The 22101-nt window shown below is 34.0% G+C and overlaps 2 protein-coding genes across 2 annotated transcripts; both read right to left on the reverse strand.

The window, feature by feature from the left end:
* Positions 1-1810: 1810 nt before the first annotated feature.
* On the reverse strand, positions 1811-8783 carry LOC112033196 (uncharacterized). The gene is made up of 14 exons (XM_024065970.2): positions 8438-8783; positions 8201-8263; positions 6728-6783; positions 6364-6444; positions 6161-6234; positions 5774-5856; positions 5366-5472; positions 5131-5273; positions 5008-5055; positions 4057-4109; positions 3364-3448; positions 3188-3254; positions 2968-3078; positions 1811-2199 (listed from the first exon to the last, which is right to left on the reverse strand). Exons 1-14 carry the CDS (start codon positions 8701-8703, stop codon positions 2078-2080), a joined length of 1359 nt encoding a protein of 452 aa, XP_023921738.2. The 5' UTR covers positions 8704-8783; the 3' UTR covers positions 1811-2077.
* Positions 8784-10747: 1964 nt separating this feature from the next.
* LOC112038012 (bifunctional riboflavin kinase/FMN phosphatase) lies at positions 10748-17822 on the reverse strand. Its single transcript, XM_024070825.2, has 11 exons — positions 17620-17822; positions 16901-17016; positions 16249-16435; positions 15244-15374; positions 15057-15126; positions 14867-14932; positions 13161-13315; positions 12975-13070; positions 11409-11560; positions 11241-11324; positions 10748-11135 (listed from the first exon to the last, which is right to left on the reverse strand). The coding sequence occupies exons 1-11, from the start codon at positions 17820-17822 to the stop codon at positions 10989-10991; spliced, it is 1407 nt and encodes a 468-aa protein (XP_023926593.1). The 3' UTR covers positions 10748-10988.
* Between the last annotated feature and the right edge of the window lie 4279 nt (positions 17823-22101).

The raw sequence follows: 22101 nt of genomic DNA on the forward strand, positions 1-22101 counted from the left end.
TTAATACTATAGAGTTCAAAGGTCTAGTTTGCCCTTCATTGTAATGTGAGAATGTATCTGGTGATGGGGTAATCTTGACCTTTTGCTTTTGAACTTTTTTTTTTTTTTGGGGAGAACCAACTTTTGAACTAAATTGGTGTTCCATTAAAAAAAGGTGTCAGTAAATAAAAATAAATAGAAAGAAGTGCATGTAAAGCACGATACCTTACTTTGGCGGTAATGAGCACTTTGAAGCTTGAGTTAGGAAGGGAGATAGATGAAAATTTCAATAATAATTTTGAGTGTTTAATGCATACCATTATATGAAGGGGGAAAGAGGTAATTATACCCCCAGTTGGCACATGTTGACTCATAAGACCATCATGATCATTGACCACTACATTGTTTTTGGATGAATATGACAAACTATGTCTGCTCTGCTGGCCTGTGTTCTTCTCTCAATTGTTTGGAATGCTCACTGGGAGGTAACACCACATTTAATGCTAGAGTAGTTCTAGTGCCACAACTTGTGCCACAACTTATACTACAACTCGCTCATGTGACGAGTTGTGGCTAGTGGAGGGGTGTCTCACATGGACTCACCATCACCTCTCCACCAATCACAACTCGCCACATAGGCGAGCAATAACACAAGTTGTGCCACCAGACTTATTCTTAATGCTAAGTGAAAGGTCTAATTGTAGATTGGTGGAGCATTTAATGTGATTTAGACTAGCTAGCCCTTTTGTACAACCCCTTAACATCGGCAAGTTAGGATATTGTTAGAAGGGACAATACCATTTGTGTTACCGGCATGGTAATTGTCTCTACAACAAAAGTTAATGGTGGAAAAATTGGGAACATGGTGAATTTTGGAGTGAAATCTAGCTCTCTATGTATTCTACTTTTCCAACTTAGACATCCCATAAATTGGAACATTCCAACTCTGAACATTACCATAGTGTGTGAAGCACATGTAATTATGGTCTTGTCTGAGGTTATAAGGGATACATGGTAATATAATAAGTGACTATATTCTGATATACGGATTAAAAATAAATAAATAAAAGTGACTTGAATGAAATTGAAGAATTTTAGGTTCTCCAGTAGAGTTCCCTTTAAAAAAAATTCTCCACTAGAGTCAGTTAATTTTGACAAAGCATTTTGTGTAATGGGTTTACCGTTTATAAAACATCCCCTTTCATATTTGGAGAACCCTTACATAGCTGGAAGACCCAAATGTTGTGAAAGTGGTTCTGTATAAAACATACGTTAATTTTATTGTTAGCTATAATGCTTACAAGCCTCATATCTTACAAGTACACAATAAAAAATTGATATGGATATTAAATTCTGAAAAGGCTATAAAGTATATCCCATTTTTCGTTGGACAGAATATTATAGCTTCAGTTATACAGAAAAACCAAAACGAATATACAGATATATAAAGATGTGGAAGAAGAAACCTGGGAGGTTTTTTAAACTAGTTAACAAGAGTCCTGACAACTAGAAGAAACTCTGTATTCTTTTCCTTCTGTAATCTGCAATCATTCTTAATTCTTATTTTTATCTATAAGAATATGCCTAATAGAAGCCTTTCTTCCCAGAAAAATAAAATAAAATAAAATAGAAGCCTTTATTTTTCTTGAGTTGCAAAAATATGCTTCAGGATAAATCAGCCTATATAGTATATGCTCTATTTCAGTACTCCATGAATGGTTAAGCACATTATCATGATTGCTGTTTTTGTTGCATTAGTCATAGGGAACAGCCATAAGCATAGATGGACTGCTGTTATTGTACATGCCATGAACCAGTGACAGCACAAAAATAATAAATATAAAATCCATAAAAACCAACCGATGAGATCCCAAAACCTCTGTAACTGAGCAATTCATGAAAAATCTGTCCAATTTCAGCCCAATAACTTGAAATGTACACACAGGCACTAAGGCTCAATACAAAATTCTGATAGACTTCTGGTACCACTGATTCAATCAAACAATGTATTAATTAAGCACATGATGACCGTTTGAATCATAATCATAACAAAAGCTTATCCAGAAACTTGATTATGTACAAAGCTCTGCAAAATGACTCAAGGACCCTGGTGCAGCTCTTCATGTTCAGATAGATTGTTAAAATCGTTGCCATTCAATTCAGTATCATTCTCCACTGAAGCAACAGAGAAACTCCACACAGAAGCACAATTTTCATTGCCTACATGAAACATAAACAAAATTTAAATAGGAATAGACTCATCTACAAGAACAGAACAAAACAATTCATAAGATCCCAAAAACACAGGTACCCTCTTCCATTCTGATGTTTTTTGTTTTTTTGCTGCATAAAAGTTTTCTTTAGCAAAGAAACGAAAAATGAAATACAGTGCTCTTCCATTCCAATGAAACAATCTTAAATTCTGCAATTCCATAGTAAAGTAAATGCAGTATGAATACATAGAAGCCCTACAATCTAAAACTTTGAGAAGCTGAAAACAAATAAATATGTAAATACCAATTTCATTATGCTTTTAATGTTACTGCCAGTGCCTTGTGACTCGAGTAACCTGAAGCTGTAGTTCATCAGATTATATTGAACTTCAACTCAACTATTTTTTTTTATTTACATTCTCTTCTTGTATTTTCTGGGTTCAGCCAAAATCCAGTTAGATGTATTTACCAAGACATCACAACAAGGTATTGACTTTTAAAACCCTTTTTTCTAAAGCCATTTAAACTTAAAACAAATCCCAGGTATATTGCATTACCCTTTGAACCAAAAAAATAACATACTAAGCAGCAAGTAATGGCCAGAACACGAAAATAGTCTTACCATTGAGCAATGAGGCAGTATAACCAAAAAAAAAAAAAAAAAATGTAAAACAATGACACAATTCAACAAGAGTGATATTGGAAGGAAAGACATTGCAAATGTTAGAAAACATCTCCAAAAGAACAAAGTTTGCAGCTGAGTTACTGGAAATACCACTCAAAGGCACATCCTCGTAGATATCATCAGGAACTACAAATCTTCGGTGCCCTGATGAGGAAGCAGCCATTGGCAGAAATGGATGGAAAGAGAATCCACTTACTGTGTCTGTATAGCCAATAGAACAGATATAAAAAAAATTAGTTATCAAAGAGATAAGGATATATGCAAAATTCAACCAGCCACATCTCTAACAGATATGAAATATCATTAATACCCGATGCAGCTTGAAAACTTGATACCCAATGCCCAGTTTGAAGATCATATATATGAACAAAACCATCCTGAAGCCAAAAGTGCAATAACAAACAAATAACTTAATTGAAATGGTAACATTTATTTGGCTATGGCATAATATCTGGCCAAAGAGATAAATTGAAACTAAAACAATACCTGACCACCTGAACCAAGGTGTCGCCCCAAGGGTTCAATGTCAAACAATATTCGCTGGTTGGTAGATTCTGATGACCTGTATAACCTAATACAAGGTACATATTTAAAATTGGTCACACTTCAATACTGCCTTATTTTAATGAATGAAAGAAACAAACTTGCATTAATAGATACCATAAGTTTCTATTAATGGCGTTAGAATTTCCTTTTGGTAGTCATCAAGTGAATGGAAAACGACAAGGAACACTTTTATTAATGTTAAGATACCATAAGTGAAGATTAGATATCAATTGAAACTGAAAAGTGCCAAGTACATACTCACACTTTTATTGGCAAATGATTTGGGAAATTGTCAATCCTTGGTTTTAGAATTTTCATAATATTTATTGGGTGTTGCCATGTGTTAAATTACCAATTCTCCCAAAAGCTCAAGCTATTAGGAAATGGTAAATTTAATCATTTAATCGTAATTCTAACACTCTCCCTTACTTGTGGGCCTAAATTCCCCCTTAATAAGCGGGGCCTAATACATTGGTTGTTATATCTTTAAGAGTCTCTTTCTTGTAACTGTTCAGTTGTTTGTGTGTACACCTCCTTGTGTGATGACTAGCATATTATTGTAAAAATATATATTTATTAAAAAAAGAAAGAAAGAAAAAGGAAAGCTTCTCCAGATGAGATAAAACTACTTACTTGTACACAACATCAACGGCTTTGCGTATATCCCAGCATAGTATATATGGGTCCTTCAAGAAAAATAAATGCAAACTTTATACAGGTGGATAGACAACACACATAATGTTAGCGTAAGAAAATGCACCATATTTGAACTTTCCAAATCCATCAGAAAATGACAATATGGCTGAATTACACAGAAGTTCATACAAGAATGCAAACAGAGAGAGCAACTTTGCCAAATCCCCACAAGAATAAGGCCTTAAGGAAGTAACAACTCTAGCGCAAGAAATATCAATGGCAAGTTGGCAAACATAGGGTGAAGAAAGAAACAATAATTCTTTTCTGTTTTGTTCTATTTTAGGGGGGATTTGTCTATTTGGTACAATAGAGGCACTGCCTAAACCCACAATGACCACCCCACCCCCACCCACCAGGTCATGACCATACTAGTTGAACTTCACAACTGTACTTAACACTAAAAATCATTATTGCAATATATTTGAAAATCTGAAGGTGAACTGAATCAACCACATATCACATTTTAGCATCATGTCAGCAGGTATGTTTGGAGTAGGCAAAAAAATTAAACCCGAACCTCTTGACAACTGGCTTAATTGGAAAACAAATTACCCTCCCATAACCTTTGATTTTACTATTAAGAATTAATTTTTATAATAGCAAAACTATTGTTTATGTTTTAATTTATAATCTAATATACAATACTAATAGGAAAACTACATATATTTGTTTGACTTTGGATAGCCAGGAAAATTTTCTAGTTTTTATCTTGCATTATTTGTCTTCAGTCAGCCATTAATAGGAAAAACATTGATGTATAAATTGATCACAAGAAAAAAGTTCATTACCACACCCAATCCCATTCTCAACGCTCACCAAAAAAAAAAATTTTTGTATTGAATTTAACAACTTGAACTGCAAGGGGAAAAAAAACGTAGAAATAGTTACCTTCCGGCCTCCTGTATATAAATAGTTTCCATCTTTTGAGAACTGGACCTGAAGAAATAATTTTTGCCTTTATTTATTGATACAATATCAGAATGAAGTAAATGATGGGGAATGCAGACTTACATGTGTAACCCCACCTTCTTGACCATGTAAAACATATAAGAGTTCCATATTATCTTCTTGATATATTGCAGTGGTCTGGCTGTAAGAACCCATAGCTAGCAATCCAGTATGAGTTGGACAAAAAGCCAGTGCAGATATAATACCTGTAGACAGTAAAAAAGATGAGGATATGTGCTTCATTATTTCATTGACCAAAAGAAAATTTTACTCAGGTGGTTAAAATAAGAGCGCGCACCTGTTTGGCCTTCTTTATTCCCTTGAAGTGTAGAATGTTGTTTAAAATCTCTACCAGGGCGATGTATGTCAAACATCCTAACAGCTTTGTTGTATCCGGCAAATATCCTACATGACAAAAAAAGTATAAACATCAATGGGTCATCTGTTAATTGGCACCCAGATACCATGCCTGCACTATCCATAAACCCTAGTTAGATGACAACACATAGAGGCAGTTATATAAATGGTTCAGATAAGGCACTAAACCACAGTTCATTATAAAGTATTTGCATCACATTAGAGCTAAAGGTGATATATAAATATACAGCACCTAATATTCTGAGAACAATGTCCTTTTAAATCCTAATACAAAAGGCTAAAATAGCAGCGCGTGCAAATTATGAATCCTTTGAAAAACCTTACTTACTTTGTCCCAGTGGGATTGAATGCAATTGAAAAGGCAGCAGTTATTTCATCCATGGCATCATAAGCCCGGTATGTGCAGCGCAGCTGAAATTTTCAGTCAGAAGGAAATGGTCACCAACCAGCTATAGTAATAAGGAAACCACAAATGCAGTACACAAGCTTCTTAGAAAGTCTATCGAATGAGCACATAGAATTTAGAAATGGTGAACTGGAATATACACATGGTGCATAAGGGTGGGACCCACCATGCCTTCATGATGTAGGAAAGAGAGGTGTACCCATGGAAAGGCCCATTTACTGTATATTACAAAGCCATTTTCGAGTCTTAGAGCTTAATAAAACACAAATCTCATTAACAAAAAGCATATCAGCAATAAGAGCTCAGCACCTCTCCTGAAGTAGCATCCCAAAGATGAATTGGATGGTCGCGAGCCGTACTTGCAAAAACACAACTAACTGGATCTGAAATGTCAATCAATCCTCAGATCAAACTTCCATTCAGATATACCATCAATCAATTGCAAAATCAATCCAAATTTAACTGAAAGCATAAAAGTCATAGCACAAGGACAAGGGAGATTATTGAAGCACCTGAAGCAGACATGTATGGATACCAACAAAAGTCATATACTGACTCTCCCTCATTCATGACAAGTTTTGCAGCATAGGAATCTGCATTTTTTTAAAAGTTAAACCATAAGTATATGTATAATGATTGAATAAAGCAAGTGAGATTAACAAGTTTAGATACAAAGAACCCAAAATTAGCTTCTATATATCAATGCAAACTAGTTAAAATTCTTGTTCTGAATCATTCTCAATAAAGAGAAGTTTCGGGCATACACTACTACCCCTTCATTCTTTTCTCACTAGAAATCATCTTTGGAGAGAGTTAATGGTTATGGTATAGTGTAATAAACAAAAACGCTTAAATATCACCTAAGAGAAAACTTACCTTCATCGGCAGCTATTGAACAAGTGTTGATATCACCACCACTTCCATTATCTGGTCTGTTGAAGAACAAAATACTTATTATGGTAAAGTTCTTATGGACACGTTAATGCATTAAAGTGACCTAACAGTGAAAACAGGAGCATGCAAAGAAAGTATCATTTTCTGAACCACGTAAATAATTTTTCTCTAGCATTATCAAAACACCTTCTTGCTTTCATAAACTAAAGCATCAGTTTTACCCAGTTTTTTATAAGAATTTTTTTATAGGGAAAATAACACAACTTTCCTTGAGGTATATCAAAATGACAATGACCCCAAAGTTTCGCAAAAGATGACACTTCCCTCCCTAATGGTTGTGATAAATATAAGATATAAAAAGAAACCCCTATTTTGTCCTTGTTACCTTATTTTTGTGGACTAACTTGCTCTTGGTTATGCAATAATGTCCTAATTTTCCCTTGCTTTATTGATAAAGTCCTTATTTTTCCCTTGAGTTATTTGATTCACCCGATTACCAAAAATTATGCATGCTTAATTGAGTAAGTCAAGGGTAAAATAGGTATTTTATTGTATTTGTTATGTTTATCATATGCCTCTAGAAAGGACTGTCATTTTTTGCAAAACTTTGCTGGCCACTCTATCATTTCCTTATGTGTTTATGGAAGTTATTGTAATTTTCCCAATCCTATCTTGCGGATCACTCATTGAACATTTTTAATTATTGTGGCACCAAATACACTTTTAGATTTGTAATATTTAATCAAACCACGAAATTGATCCATTTCAGACATACACATGACATAGTCCTAATGAATTACAAAGAAATTTTATATGATTTTAATACCAATAATTTCCTAGCTACAGCATTAGTTTGTGCATATGTGAGTGTTTTTCATAAGGTCATTAAATGCATTAAAAAAATTGAGACCACAACGCAAATAGAAGTAACAAAAAGGTGACAATCAATATTGGGTTGTTAAAGTGCAGGTTTTGCTTTTGTAATCACAAATTGCATTAAATCTAGATTTCAAAAGCAAGAAAAGTAATTCCAAAATGGTATCCAAAGAGCACCCTTTCTTTCCTTTTCTTTTTTCAATATACCACTTGCATTGCCCTGTTTGAACTGTAAACTCTCTCTAAAACCATAAGCTAAAACTTAGATACAATTCTTTTGGTGCTTAAGCTTAGATTTCCTAATTGAATTCATTGTCTTGACCAATGCATACAAACTATTGTTATCTTTTTCAAAGACAAATAAATTCTACTACGTGTTTCATTGGTCGATACAACCACATGCTTAAAAAGGTCATACTCAGTACATAAAACTCTCACTTTTGCAAGGCCTAGGAGAGGTGATTGGTCAATACAACAACATGGTTGCATCTATCTAATTTATTTTTTTATATGTACCACATAGTTGAATTTTAATTAAAGAACATAAAGTACAGCGCCAAAAAAATATAAGAAACTCACAATGTGAACACACGAAGAGTATTGTCCTCAGAGCTTGTAAGAAAACAAGACCCATCTGGAGACCTAGAGTAAAACTCCAAAAACAAAACAAAATTAAGCCCCAAAGTTCAAAATGTAACAAAAAAAAACAAAAACAAAAACAAGAAAGAAGTTAAAAGTTAAAGCTTGTGAAAGAGTAAAAACAACATGGGAGGAACACAAAAAAAAAAAAACAAAAACAAAACAAAACAAAAGTACCATTTGATGGCTTTAAGGAAGTTGTTAGGGTTTGGAGAGTTCCTGAACTGGTTGTAGAAATGGTAGGTTCTATGAGGCGGAACATCGAACCGAATCACAGGCCAACTGTACTCTTGTTGTTGCTGCTCCTCCTGGTCCTTGGTTGGTTCTGTAATTTCTGCCACTTCTGAGGGCGAGTTGGACTTGGACTCGGACTCGTGATTGCTATTGTGATTGTGATTCTCCTCTTGTTCTTCTTCTTGTCCCATTGCTTCTGTTACAGACATTTTCACCACTGACTAGCGAGCTCAGTGATAATGAGGTTCCGCTCAATTTTGCTCTTTACAAAGAGGAGACGTATTTTTTCTTTTTCTTCATTTTAAAGGTTAAAAATACTGGATTTTTTTTTTTTTTGAAATGAAAAATACTGTTTCTTCCTTAAAATTTCTATGAATTATATTTTCCCTTATACTTTTAGAGATTTTCGTTTATGGTTCTTAAAATATTGAAAAAATGTTACACTTTTTTTAATTAATTTTTTTATAATTTAATAATTAGGAGAGATTTGAATCCTTAACGTTTTCCTCCTAAATTTTTTACTAAAAAAAACTCTGTTTACTTATTTTTTATCCTAAATTATTTTTAAAAAAACTTATTAAAAAAAATTTGAGAATAAAAACTAAACTTCAAGATTTTTTTTTTTTTTTTATACTAACACGCCACAACCACAATTACATGAAAAAACTTCAAGTTTAAAAATGAAAAAAAAAATTTAAATAAAAAAGAAAGAATATGAATTTATGCAAATTTTACAGATAAAAAAATATATTAGCATTTATCTAAGTCTGATTATAAAAATTTGTAAATTACAAAGGTTAAACCCAAAAATAATAATAATAATAATAATTTTATACTAAAACAAATAAAACTTGTTGAAGTAGAAAATAAAAATACAACAAAATAAAGAAAAAAAAAACACAAAAAATTAGAAGTATATATTGGTGTTACCACCTTTAAAAATATATTCCACCAAATAAGAAATATAATTAATTTTAAATAGTATGGTATTATATTTATTTTTTGATTTGTCAATTGCCAAATTCTCATCATAAATTTGTCTCCATTTAGAAGCAAATAAAGAGGATCATTTTCTAAACTTCAAGAGCTCTTTTCACAATTTTTGGGGAAAAAAATAGAAAAAGAAAAACTAAAATGCACTATATGTCATATTAGTTTAGAGCCAGCTTCTAAATTGGTCTATTGACAATGCTAAAATTTCAAAGAAATCATTCAAAACTTTTTGTCCATTTGGTGGATTTTTAGCAAGAGAATTGTAGAAGTGAGAGCAAAGTAGGAGCTCAAGAAATGCAAAAAATGGCAATAGTAGGTCTAATATATTATTTGTGGAGAAGTTGATCGAACATCAATTCCCCAAAAAGAAAAAAAAAAACTCAATTCAAGATTGCCATAAATGGTTGTAGTCACCAATCCTACTATATTGACTCTAGATTTTTCTTCCAACATAGGTCAAATTTCCAGAGGGGTGGAGCATGGTGAGAATAGTTGGGAGACTTTCTTGAGTTGGAAGTTGGGGAATGAAATTTATGCAGTGCATGCTGAAAGTGAAGGATATGGTATTAGGTGTTTCGGATGCATGCATCTTCACACTCACATGAGAGTGGGCTCCACAAGTATGAAACACACTCTCATGTGAGTGGGAGGATGCATGCATCTGAAACATCTTGTATTTTCTCAAAGTGAAGAGGGTGGATCTAACCAAGTGAGCAATTTGAGAGAAATTAAGAGAAAAGGGGGGGGGGGGTGGGGGTTGAAATCCAAATTACACCTTTATGTTTGATTGGATGAATTGTCATTTAAACATTAAAAAAATAAGGCTTCAAATAGTTTTTTATTTTTATCTTTAATAAAAAAAATCAAATGGTTAATTCAAATTTGCTAGACTACTAGAAAAATATATATTTAGTAAACTAAGTTTAGCACAATTACTTTAAGTATCTTAGTGGTTGGGAGAGTTTTCTTAAGAAATTCTATTACAATATCTCAAGATCAATTCTTCATACACTTTCTATATATTTTTGTTAAAAATTTTAAGTTATTGGATTGGGCAACGGGTTGGGCCAACGGGCTGGGCTACTGGGCTAGCCCACTGGGTGCCCATGGGCATAAAAACTAGCTCACGGCCTAACCCACTGGGCTAATGGGCTACCCATGGGCCTTAATAACAACGGGTTGGGCCGCCCATTAGCCCGATGGGCTGCCGGGTTTTTGGGTCGGCCCGTGGGCCATGGGCTATTTGATGACCCTTAGGCCTATCAGTTAAATGATTATTTTCTTTGTTGCTACTCATATATGAATTGTAACAATACATTAAAATGATGTTTTCCCACGGTACATTAGTCCCAATTGTGTTCATGGGACTCGCAAAGAACCTCGTCAAAATAAAAGAATATCAGTGTTACAGTCCTTTTTCTTTATCAAATGAGGAAAAAACAGCTCCATTATCATTTTTATTTATCAAATGAAGGGGTTGGCATGATATATTTCACGAAATTTATAAATGACTGCTATCCTTGACACAGCTTTTCAAATATGGATCATCCCTGTAAGTTGAATATATTGGAAGATCAAGAGCTTTCTCTGCAATTCTGCCGTCCTCATGAATCTTTGCTATCAGGCTCTCAATGCTTGAAAAATTGGCCTATCACATTTCACACCCAAGTTTAGCATGAAAAAGGGAAGAAGAGCTAGACTGGAATGAGCAAGGGGCCAAAAAGTTGCGAAAAGCAATCATATATGATAATACCTCAGGTCGTATATAACCAACGATAACAAGACGCAAATCCTCCCCATAGAAATCTTCAGCAAAGTCATGAAGCAACCACGGCTCCTGCATTGTAAACTAGCTTTAACAAGGGAATGGACAAGGGGAAAAGAATTCAAGAGTCTATCATTTATGTCTCATCACACTCACTATGGTCTTTTCTGGGTTGTTAAAATATGGATTCCACCCAATACTCATGACCATTTTAAAAACACCTTTGGTTGGTAATCCAGCCCAACCAAAATATACCCCCGAGGGATGCTCTGAAAGGACAGTTGAATAACCTTCGGTAGATAGATTTGCTGAAAAATAAAGAAGTTATTACATTAACAAAATGCAACAAATTATCAAGCGAAAAAGAAGAATAAATTATAACCTGAATGATATCCCAATACTCTCAAGCTCAATGAGCAAAAGTAGGAGTTGAAGGATACATTGGGAGAAACCACAAAACCAGCTAACTATGAGAAACTGACAGATCTATAGACCACCTCAGTGGCCTGAAAGTAAAATTAATACTAATTTCAAAGCAAATAGGTATTCAAAGGTCAAGAAATGTTCATAATAATTCTAGCTTAATGAGACAAAGGAAGAGAATTTTTTTTTTTTTTTTTTTTGGGGGGGGGTGGTGGTTTGTCCATCAACATTCAGTAAGGGTACTCTGAAAGGTGTAATAAGACCTCTCATAAAACATGCAGTAGGCTCAGGACAAAATGTGCATCCTGATGGAGCTCTTTTGCCGATATATGGCTAGAAAGTGATTTAGGATGCTGGCAGCTCCTTAAATGCTAAGGTTTCTGATGATTTGGCTGGCATTGGCCTCCTGTCAGATCAGAGAGCTTGCTCTCCATCTAAGTGGGCCTTTTTCAAGTTACTTTGCAGCATGAAGATTCTGTAAGGTGGTTCCCTAAGCCTTCAGGTCAATTTACCTGCAACTCAGCTTGGAATGAGATTAGGGGAAATCATCAACTACTGCATTGGTACAGGTCGGTTTAATTTAGTGCTGGAATTGCTAAGCAGTCCATATTATGGCTTGCTATCAAGGATGGACATTCTACTCGTGATAGACTGGCCAGATGGGGATATATGGGTGGTGTATAGTGTGTGTACTGCAGAAATTACTAGGAATGCAGAGACCGTTTATTCTTCTGGGTGCTCCTTCACTAGGAGAGTGTGGAAACAAGTTCTGTCTTTATGTCTTTTTATTAGACAGGTTGCCTTACATTATGCTCTGGGGTATATAAGAGTTTTTTTTTTTTTTTGATAGGTAGCATAAAATATTATTAAAATTAAAGCCAACCCGAGTACACCGGGAAGTGTACAAGAGTTAAAGTAAAAAGCTTTAGAGCGCTAGCATGTAAACTTGCTTTCACAGCTACTGTTTACAATATTTGGCTTCAAAGCTGTGCAAATGTCTATAACAACCCGGTGAAAACTGATGAAAAGTTGTTGAAGGAGATCAAAGATGATATACAAGCTTAGATTGGTATTTTCTAGAATATCCCAAATTTATAAGGAATAGAAGCATCTGTTGTAATTAGAAAGTAGCTTGGAATATTAATAACTGGTAGTTTTCTTGTGGTTTTTTGTTGTTTCTTTACTGCTGCTTGTTTTCCATGAGCCTTTGTACCAAATGTTCTATTCTTTTTGCAAAAAAAGTCTCTCATTCATCCAAAAAAAGAAAAAGAAAAAAATTTTTGGGGGATTTTTACATACCTGTAGGAATCCCAAGTACCTTAGAGCCCCGACCAAGCCCCTTAATGACAGGTCCACCAATGTACCAAGATTCTATCGGCAAAGTACCCTCTACCCCTGCAAAACAAATCAATAGCTCTGTTAAAAATGGTTGATACATATAGAACTGAATTAACATGGTTGAAACAAAGGTAGAGAGGGGTTTACAATCTTGAAATGGAGGTAAGCCCCACTTTTCAGGTTTCAAATCAAGCAGAGAGTTGATCACCTCATCCGCTGAAGTGTAAAGATGGGATTGTTTGGGAATGGATGGTACAGCAACTACTTCCATTCCAGCAGCCTTACCAGCGGTAACACCTGGTCTGACAATCAAATATGCAAGAATTAAGAAAAAACCTAAGAAATTATTACGGAAATCCTCATCATATTAACCCTTACAACTAAATAACCATGATCATCTGATAAAAGACAGTAACAAACCTGTCATCACTAGAATAAAACATAAAACTATATCTAGAATCCATTTCAAGTAATTCATGCACTGAGGGATAATAATATGGTCAACCCTCCAAAATGTGAACAAGAACACGTGCCCGTTTGGCGTCCCATTTTGAAACCGAACTGTTTCCAAGTACAGGTTTTTTAAACCTCAAATTTTCTAGGTACATCTTTTTCAGACAAACTATTTTTTAAAAGCTGAAAAAATAATCTATACCAAACGGGCAATACATATACCCATGGACCATGGTTGAATGCAGGGATTTATGTGAAACATCAAGAATCAATCACTAAGATATTAAATAGGATTACATGACAGCTTTTCATAAGACAGTAATATTAGTGGAATAGACTCCTTTATCCCTTAGTGAAAAATTATGCTAGAACAGAAAAAAAAGGAAAAAGAAAAAAGAAAAAGAAAAAAAGCAAACTTAGAAAACAAGAAATAGAGAGTCATGTAAGGCAGACATCCCCCCTGCTCTGTCTTCCTTTTAGTTTAATGAAATTGAAGCTTATCAAAAAAAGAAAAGAAATAGAGAGTCATGAATCTAACAAAGGCACGGGTGAAAGATGCAAGCCCATCAGTTAAGTTCATGCATAATTGCACATCTTCTAGCAATAAAACAAGTAAATTAAGAATTATTATTCAGAAATCCTGAAATATTGATACAAAGTGTTTTTCAGAGCTGTATACAAGTTTTGGACTAAATATTTCAAACTAGGATGGTTCACAATAGAATGGAAATTGAATAAATTCACAGTTAATGCCTTGAGAGATAACAGATATATGAAAAAGTAATGCTTCTATAGGGCTGAATTTCTGCAACCTAAGTCTCAGAAAACTAAAAGGTTAAGTTTAAAAAAAAATCCCTGACATTAAGAATTGTTGCCATATTTAAAAAAATAAAAAATAAAAAATAAATGGCTGCAACAAATAATTAGTTAGTATTGTACTTCAGTAGAAATGAATTGATTCTGCGTCAAGGGTAAATGACATGGACTATGATGGAGGAATGCACACAGGCTTCAGGAGCTTAATGGACTCATGGGATTTATAATACAGAGCTCCAAGTGATCTAGGTGGTATTTCTATAATCATAAATTACTTTTCTCACCAATCTAAATAAAAAAGAGTACAAAGACAATAGAAGACACAATATTTTTGAATATATTTTTATTCCAATATAGCACATGGCAATATGTAACTCTTCTATGTTCTATCCAAGACTTAAATATAAGTGGCTGTTGATACTATAAAGTGCAATTATACACGGGCAAATCAATAATCATGCAAGGGAAAATCACCATCCCCTCCCCAATGCCATACACAGTAGGTGCTATCAAAAGCAAAGGTCAGAATAATACAATGAAAGGAAAATTTTGGAACTTCTAGAGTTAAAAGTCAGGTCGCTTACATAGAATCCTCAATAACAAGGCAGCTGGAGGGTTCAACATTTAGCTTTTTAGCTGCCTCAAGATATCTTAAACAGTGAACCATGGAGTTAGAATAACAGACAAACATGGACTTTTTACACTTAAGACCAAAAGAAAAAAAAAAAACCTCAATAAAGAAATCAATATCAAAAACTATTTGTTGCATCTCACATATCAGGAGATGGTTTCCCAGATGCCACTTCATCACCACCAATGATGACAGAGAAGGATTCCTTCCATCCTATAATTGGAAAATATTGAATAAGAATCTCAGAAATTAAAATCACAAAAAATGATATCCTTGCTGCATGTTAGCAAGTCAATATCTCGATCAAGTTGTAAGTGGTTTAAGATTTACCTTGATGAAAAGAAATTTTTCCTTCTATATTTACCCTTGGAGAGTTTGAAGCCAATGCCATTGGGACCCCATGACCACCAAAATGCTTAATTAAACGATTGGCACCTGGCTGTGCTTTGATGTTGCACCACCTACAACAACAGCAGCAAAAAGACATTCAAAAGTTTGGTACAAAAATTCAAATTTTTAAACACATAACAATGAGTAGATGAGTAGCTACGGTTTATATCATCAAGGAACCTAGTGACAAACAAATGGCACAAAGTAAATCCTGTACGGTTAAATATTAATGAAAACAAGTCAAAATGCTTTATGAGAGCCTGAACCTATATAGCCGAACAGCCTAGTCACCATGAAAGTAATAACAAAAACAAAAAGATAAGTCATCATTTATAGGGATGAAAATTGACAAGATTCCAACACTACATGGCCTGGTGACATGTTAGCCTGCTTTTCATATCAGTAACTTGCCAAATTTGCGAAGAAACCCTTTGAGTATGTGTTAAACAGACGAGAACTGAAGTTCCGATTGGAATTCTCACATTAAAAATTCTCATTGGCGTTTATAAACAAAAAACCATTTATTCTACAAACTATGGAGCACATGGCTTATAGATTGTATAGCAGAACAATTTTCTAAGACAAAAACTGGAAAAATAATTATATAAGAAACTCTGCGTCTTAGCTTATTATTTCCGGTGGAATCCCCAGATTATTGCAATTGGTAATGTTGTACCTTTGCAGATGAAAATATAAAAGTCAAAAAAGGCCAATGAGCTCTAGCTGAAAAAGCATCTCCTCCCCTGTAAGTACAGGGTTGAGGCCTTGAGGGTGTGGTTGTGGATTCAATACTATATTCATGCATGCATCTTACCATTAAAAAATAAAAGCAGATTAATTTGAAATAAAATTTATGTGTGAAATTCAAGGGCAATATTAATTGCCTCAATTGGAAAAACTTTACATATTTAATAACCATAATTTAAAAGTGCAACAGATTATTACTTCTCAGAGTAAAGTGGGTTGATTGCTGAAATAAATTCATTTGTAGTGCAGGGAAGATCATAAGCTTCCACAATAGCAGCTGCAGCTTCAAGTGGTGTCTTTCCTAAAGTCTTATGAACTTCTCTCCCATCCCATTGCTTTCCATACTTACTCAAGAAACCGCCCAAAACATCACTTAAAAGGGCATCTGTCATCAAATTTAAAAATACAAATTATGACAAATTAAGAAAACAATCACTGATACGAATAGAAAGCAATCAGCTATTTTATGAAAATATGGTTGCAAACAGTACAGGACAATAAGAATCAAGATCAGTACAGAATATATTGAATATGGTGGCTACATGCAAATAGAGATTGCAACGCTCTATTAAGTAGGGCCATGTGTGAACATTCATAGTTTACCAAACTTCACTGGACTTTGCTCGTGAAAATATCTAAACATCAATCAGTGTCAATTTGCCAGGAGCTTCTTCTTTTAGCATTTTTAGCTTATTTATATATGTAGAGATTTCAAAGCTTCATTTTTTCTAAGTACAACTACACTTTAACCAACTTTCAACCAATCAGCAAAGTGCTCATCACACATAACATAATGGAAAATAACAAAAGAAAATTTTAAAATTTAACAATGTTAAAAGCACAAACTAACCTGTATTAAGAAGTGTCCCATCCAAATCAAGGATAACACAAGATGCTAACTTCTTTAATGGCTTTGCAATTGACATTTTAACAGTAAATCTTCCAGTTACAGCTATGCTCCCATTTCTGGAATATATATGAAAATGAGATAAAAACCCATTAAATATCAGCAAGAATCTAATACCAACATCTCATGGTTGAAAACAAAATGAACCAATTCATGACAGTATTTCGATTTTCGACTTTTTCTTTTTCACCATCTCTTCTTAACCCAAATCTTACACAACTCAACTAACTCTTAAGCTACACCTTGTCATACATACAAGAAAGAAAACAATCCCTACAATTTTATTCCCTCAAAATTATAACGATCACCCAATTGAACCATCACATAGGCCATAGCACAATTCATGTTATGGGAATTGATACAAAAAATAGTTCAAAACTATATTTTTCTGCCCCCTGGCTGGACCCATTTGATATTTCACAAAAATAACAAACATTAATATAAGATTAACTACTTATTCATTCTGGAATCGAGTTAGTTTAACTGATAAAGTGTCTTGTTCTCGAATAGAATAAAAATCTTGTTTTTACAATTCTCCAAAAGTTTTGCAATAAGAAAGGGGCAGAAGGAGCAAATGTGGTCGGAATAAAAAGAGAGAGAAAAAGAGAAACATAGGAAATGAAATGCGTGGAAAAAGTTTGAGAATCAATTCAGTGACTTACTGAGGTGAAGCACAAACAGAGTGTTTGTGTTTTGTATTGGAATTGAGATTTCCCTTTCCCTTTCCCTTTTCCTTTTCCTGAGGAGAGACCAAAGCGAGATTTGCTTTCCCGTTTCCGTTGGAATTGGCTGAGAAAATTACCGGGTTATAGCTGCCCGTGCAATTCTTAAAGTATATTCCACTGAGGATATGCCACGTCAACATAAATAATAAAAATACCCACAAGAGCAAGCGGGTGACCCAAATGACTGAGAAGAAGATTAGCAGAGGGAGAGTTTATTTTCACGGGCCTGGCTGATTGGGCTTTCAGAGCTTATATACATTCATAGACTTTTGGTTGATTTTGCTTAGATAATAAGCTGAATCAAGAATATAGATTTTTAAATAAAAAAATTAAAAAGTTATACGTAAATTAAATAAACAAAAAATTTGTGCATGAAAGATTTAGATTTTGTTTTTTTTAGTAAGGGAGTAGAGAAAAGTGAGAAAATATTTATTAACTTTGTATTTTACCTAAAGTAGCTTGCATCATCCAAGAAGTTGGTGTCAAGACTATTGCTTTCAACTTTGTATATCTTTCCGTTTCTCAAAAAAAAAAAAATCATATATTCTTTCCATGTACGGCAAGGGAATCTTAATGATCATGTTAGAAAAATATTATGAAGTGGATAAGAAACTGACTCTTAGTGTGTCCATTTGAATATGATATTAAAGTGATGGGAATCTTTGAGATGCATATAAGAAATGATAGAAAATACAAGTTTATATGCATATGGGTTGGACATTGAATTGGGCCTTAGGCATGTGTAGATTGGTTGTCCAAATAATAATAATAATAATAATATTTTACAGTATTATTTTATTTCTATTTATTTTCATTCATTTCCATTCCTTTATTTTAAAACATCTAATCAGAGTTACTTAATTCTACTCCATTCTATTCTTTTCCATTCTTTTTCCTTAAATATATTTCATTTCATTTCATTTTATTCCCTTATGAACTTCCAAACAAAGTTACTGAAAAAAGAGAATAGGGAAATGAGATGATATTCATAGAACATAAAGTAAATGAGAATACCATCTCACATTTTGAAAAAAGAGAATAGAAATGAGAATATCATCTCTTCTGTGCAACTAAATCACATGTTGAGGTCACTTCATAGAGTTTTTCTATGGCCACAACAAAATCACAAAATTTTCACATAAACTGAGATGATATTCCACCAAAAGTCAAAATAAAATAAAGTACACCCGGATTCACCACAACTAAAAACAGGAGATTTTGTCATGGCCATATACTTTCTGGACTTCATATGTTTAAGTGCATTTGGTTTAAGAAAATTTTCAATAGATTATGAGGTCTTGGATTTATTAGCGACATTATTAACTCCCTTTTTGAACTCTCTGCTAGACTCTTACCCCATTAATCTGAACATAAGAAATGGTAAGAACCTCAACTTTATATGTGTGTGCAAAGAATTTGCTGGTATATAAGATCCACTTGATGGGATCTTTTCTTGACGTTGTTGTAATCTCTTGTATTTGTTTCAAGAAAATTGTTGAAACTCATTATTATATAGTGTACGATTTTACTTGTCTAGGTCCGGCCCCTTTTCCATTCATATTGGATGGTGATCCATATGAAAATTCATTTGTCTTATTTGTGGATTTATACAGTGTTTGATTCATTTATTTGAAGTTCCTGTGGATTTGAGACTTCCAGTTAGCAGTACCAATGAGTTCCAATTAGCTCAAATGCTCAATTAGTAAAGTTTGTTATCGTCGAATAAGAGATCTAAGGTTTAAACCATGTCTATAGCAAAAACTAACTCGTGTCTTAGATGATGACGAGCAATAACTATAGAGCTGAAGTTATATGTTTAAATTCTACGTATCTACTGCACAACTGAGTGAGGGCCCTAATCACAATTTTCTAATACTAGTTACTTTGGCCTCTTGTTTTGGAGGTTTCCACTTTCCATGTTGTATAACAAACACAAAGCAACTAAAACCATAGGGCGATGACTTCTAGGCATGCCTGTTAACTCTTTTTAAGTATTCGGACCTTGATCCCTTTAACTCTTTTAAGTATTTGGACCTTGACAACCAATATTTATATTGGGGAAAGTCATTTTTCTTAGAAAACCAAGTGAATTATGACAAAAATGAAAGCGGACTCAGTGCAACATAATGATAATTCCAATATACCAACACCACCAAGTAAGCAACAACAAATAGGGGACTGCCTAGGCAGACAATGACTCTGCATTTTGATGCAGCTTATTATTGATGGCTTATTTGTTATTTGCTGATAGTATGTTAAAATGTAACTGTAATTAAAAAAAGTTGTATATAAACAAGTAAGCTAAAAAGTCAAAGAAAATGTTGATGACAAAACGATCAAGATGTCTTCTTAGAAATCTTTGGAACTTTTTTTTTTTCTTTGTTTTCTCTCTGAGTCCTAGGGCCATTTGGGTGGTGGAATGTTATGGATAAAGTTTCTTAGGGATGATATCACTGACTTGATTGCCAGATCCAGAGCGTGTAATGGGTTCTGTTATATTCATAAGAAATTAAGAATCATGGCTGTGGCTACTGATCTCCATTATAAAACAGTTGGTTGAGTTTGAAATTTGATAGCTCAGAGTAATAAATGTGTTAAAAAGAAGGTTTTGGTGCTGTATACCAAGAGCCATAAGGCTCTGCATGTGTCAAATATCAGTTATCAATTCATCTCTGTCCCTAATATCAAATCATCAAAAGCGTCATTCATATTGATAACTGATATTTGACCCATGCAGAAATGTTATCTTTGTACTACCAAAACAGTCATTAGGGACATATTGAAATTTTTCAAGAACCAAAGTAAGCTATATGTTTCTAACTTTAATTCTTTTTCTTTAAAAAATAAAAACGTGCATATTCTTACTTCTCTCTCTCTCCCTCTCTATAACTAGCAGTAAACTGTGTACACAAGTTATGTAGTCATTCATATTGAAAAAAGAGGGTTCAGAATAATAGTTGGAGTTACAATAACATATGGGATCCTTGAGATGAGAAATGATTTCCTCTTCGACCAAGGTGTCAAACTCAAACATCCAAGACTTCCTAAGCTTTACAAATCATCCAATTAAAGCACTTACATGATCCTTAAATTGATTAACAATAGCATCTGTTGAAGTCATTTTTTTGTTTGGTCCGTCAACAAGCCACTCAAACCAAATGTTCAATCGATATATGGTTCAGAAAACTTGGAAATTAAACTATTACAAATTCAAAAGTATAGTGCAAAGAGATTAGAAAAGAGAAGATAGCACCACTTTCATACATCCACGAATTCGATGGTGTAATATGTTAGGACATATGTGTTTTAACTTGATTAAGAACATATGTCACTTATTTATGTAAATTGGCTAATCTTTTGACAAAACGCACTCTACTTGTAATTGGGTAGTTCTAGGTGTTTTTAATACTTCAAGAAACAATGTTTCAGGGTCAAGTGTTGAAGTCATCAGGTCTGTCCAAGAAAAAGCAAGCTGAAGTGCAAAGTTTTTAAAGCTCGACACCTCTCGATAGCTACCTCGACACCTGGCTATCTGTCGAGGTCTTCAACTGATTCTTATCGCAATCTCGATAGCTTCTCGATAGCTAGTCGATCGATCGAGAAAGTTTCTGTCTCCTCGACACCTTCTCGACACCTCCTCGATAGCTGCTATCTATTGAGATTCATTAAACCTCGACACCTCTCGACACCTCTCGATCGATCGAGGTTACGGGAAATCAAAATTTTCAGCTTTTTGATTTTTGGGCCAGGCTTATGTATTTGAGTAGGGTTTCTTTTCTCACAACTCTAGACTTATATAAAGCTTATTTTAAAGACCGTCACATAAGAGAATGAGAGAATACAAGGAGAACATATGCAAAAGGTGACCGATACCTTATTCTCTCTGAAAGAAGCTACTGCGTCTTTGCGCCTTAGGGTTTTGTAACCAAGTGCTTCTTGATCTTCATTGTTGATAAAGTGAAGAACTTTGCAGCCAACATTCTTTTTTCTTAAGTTGGTGAGTGAGTCACGTACTAGGATTCGTGCAAAGGAGTTAGTCACGTACTGGAATCCGTGTAACAAAAAGGGTGGCGTTCATATATTGAAGAGTTCAGAGGTTCTGAAGCGGTAGAAGGTTTCTGCTGTGAGTTCATCTACGGGGATTGTAGAGTCTAGGGACAAAGGTTTTGTACTAGATCTGAAACTTCTCTTTACTATAGTGGATTGCTTTTCGGGAAGGTTTCCCCCCAGGTTTTTTACTGTGAAACTGGTTGGTTTCATTGGTTTTCCTGGGTCATCATATCTTGTCTTATTTTATTTTTCCGCTGCATGATTTTGACATGATATTAATGTTTGTTTGTTTTAACAAGTTTGATTCATAATAAATCTAATTAACAACTTGGGTTTAAAATTTGTTAATTCTATCAACCGGGGTCTATA

The sequence above is a fragment of the Quercus suber genome, unplaced genomic scaffold (genome assembly GCF_002906115.3).
Source record: "Quercus suber isolate HL8 unplaced genomic scaffold, Cork oak 2.0 scaffold_368, whole genome shotgun sequence".
In the NCBI taxonomy this organism is placed as follows: Eukaryota; Viridiplantae; Streptophyta; class Magnoliopsida; order Fagales; family Fagaceae; genus Quercus; species Quercus suber.

What these genes read in the sequence shown, in the direction of transcription:
- LOC112033196 (XM_024065970.2), bottom strand. Translation starts at nt 8,703, where the DNA reads ATGTCTGTAACAGAAGCAATGGGACAAGAAGAAGAACAAGAGGAGAAT. An exon ending in AAGAAGGTGGGGTTACACAT is followed by an intron (nt 5,056 to 5,130) that starts GTAAGTCTGCAT and finishes TTATTTCTTCAG; the next exon opens with GTCCAGTTCTCAAAAGATGG. An exon ending in GCCGTTGATGTTGTGTACAA is followed by an intron (nt 3,449 to 4,056) that starts GTAAGTAGTTTT and finishes ACCTTGTATTAG; the next exon opens with GTTATACAGGTCATCAGAAT.
- LOC112038012 (XM_024070825.2), bottom strand. Translation starts at nt 17,822, where the DNA reads ATGTTGACGTGGCATATCCTCAGTGGAATATACTTTAAGAATTGCACG. An exon ending in TGGGACACTTCTTAATACAG is followed by an intron (nt 16,436 to 16,900) that starts GTTAGTTTGTGC and finishes ATTTGATGACAG; the next exon opens with ATGCCCTTTTAAGTGATGTT. An exon ending in CTTGTTATTGAGGATTCTAT is followed by an intron (nt 13,316 to 14,866) that starts GTAAGCGACCTG and finishes TTTGATTGTCAG; the next exon opens with ACCAGGTGTTACCGCTGGTA.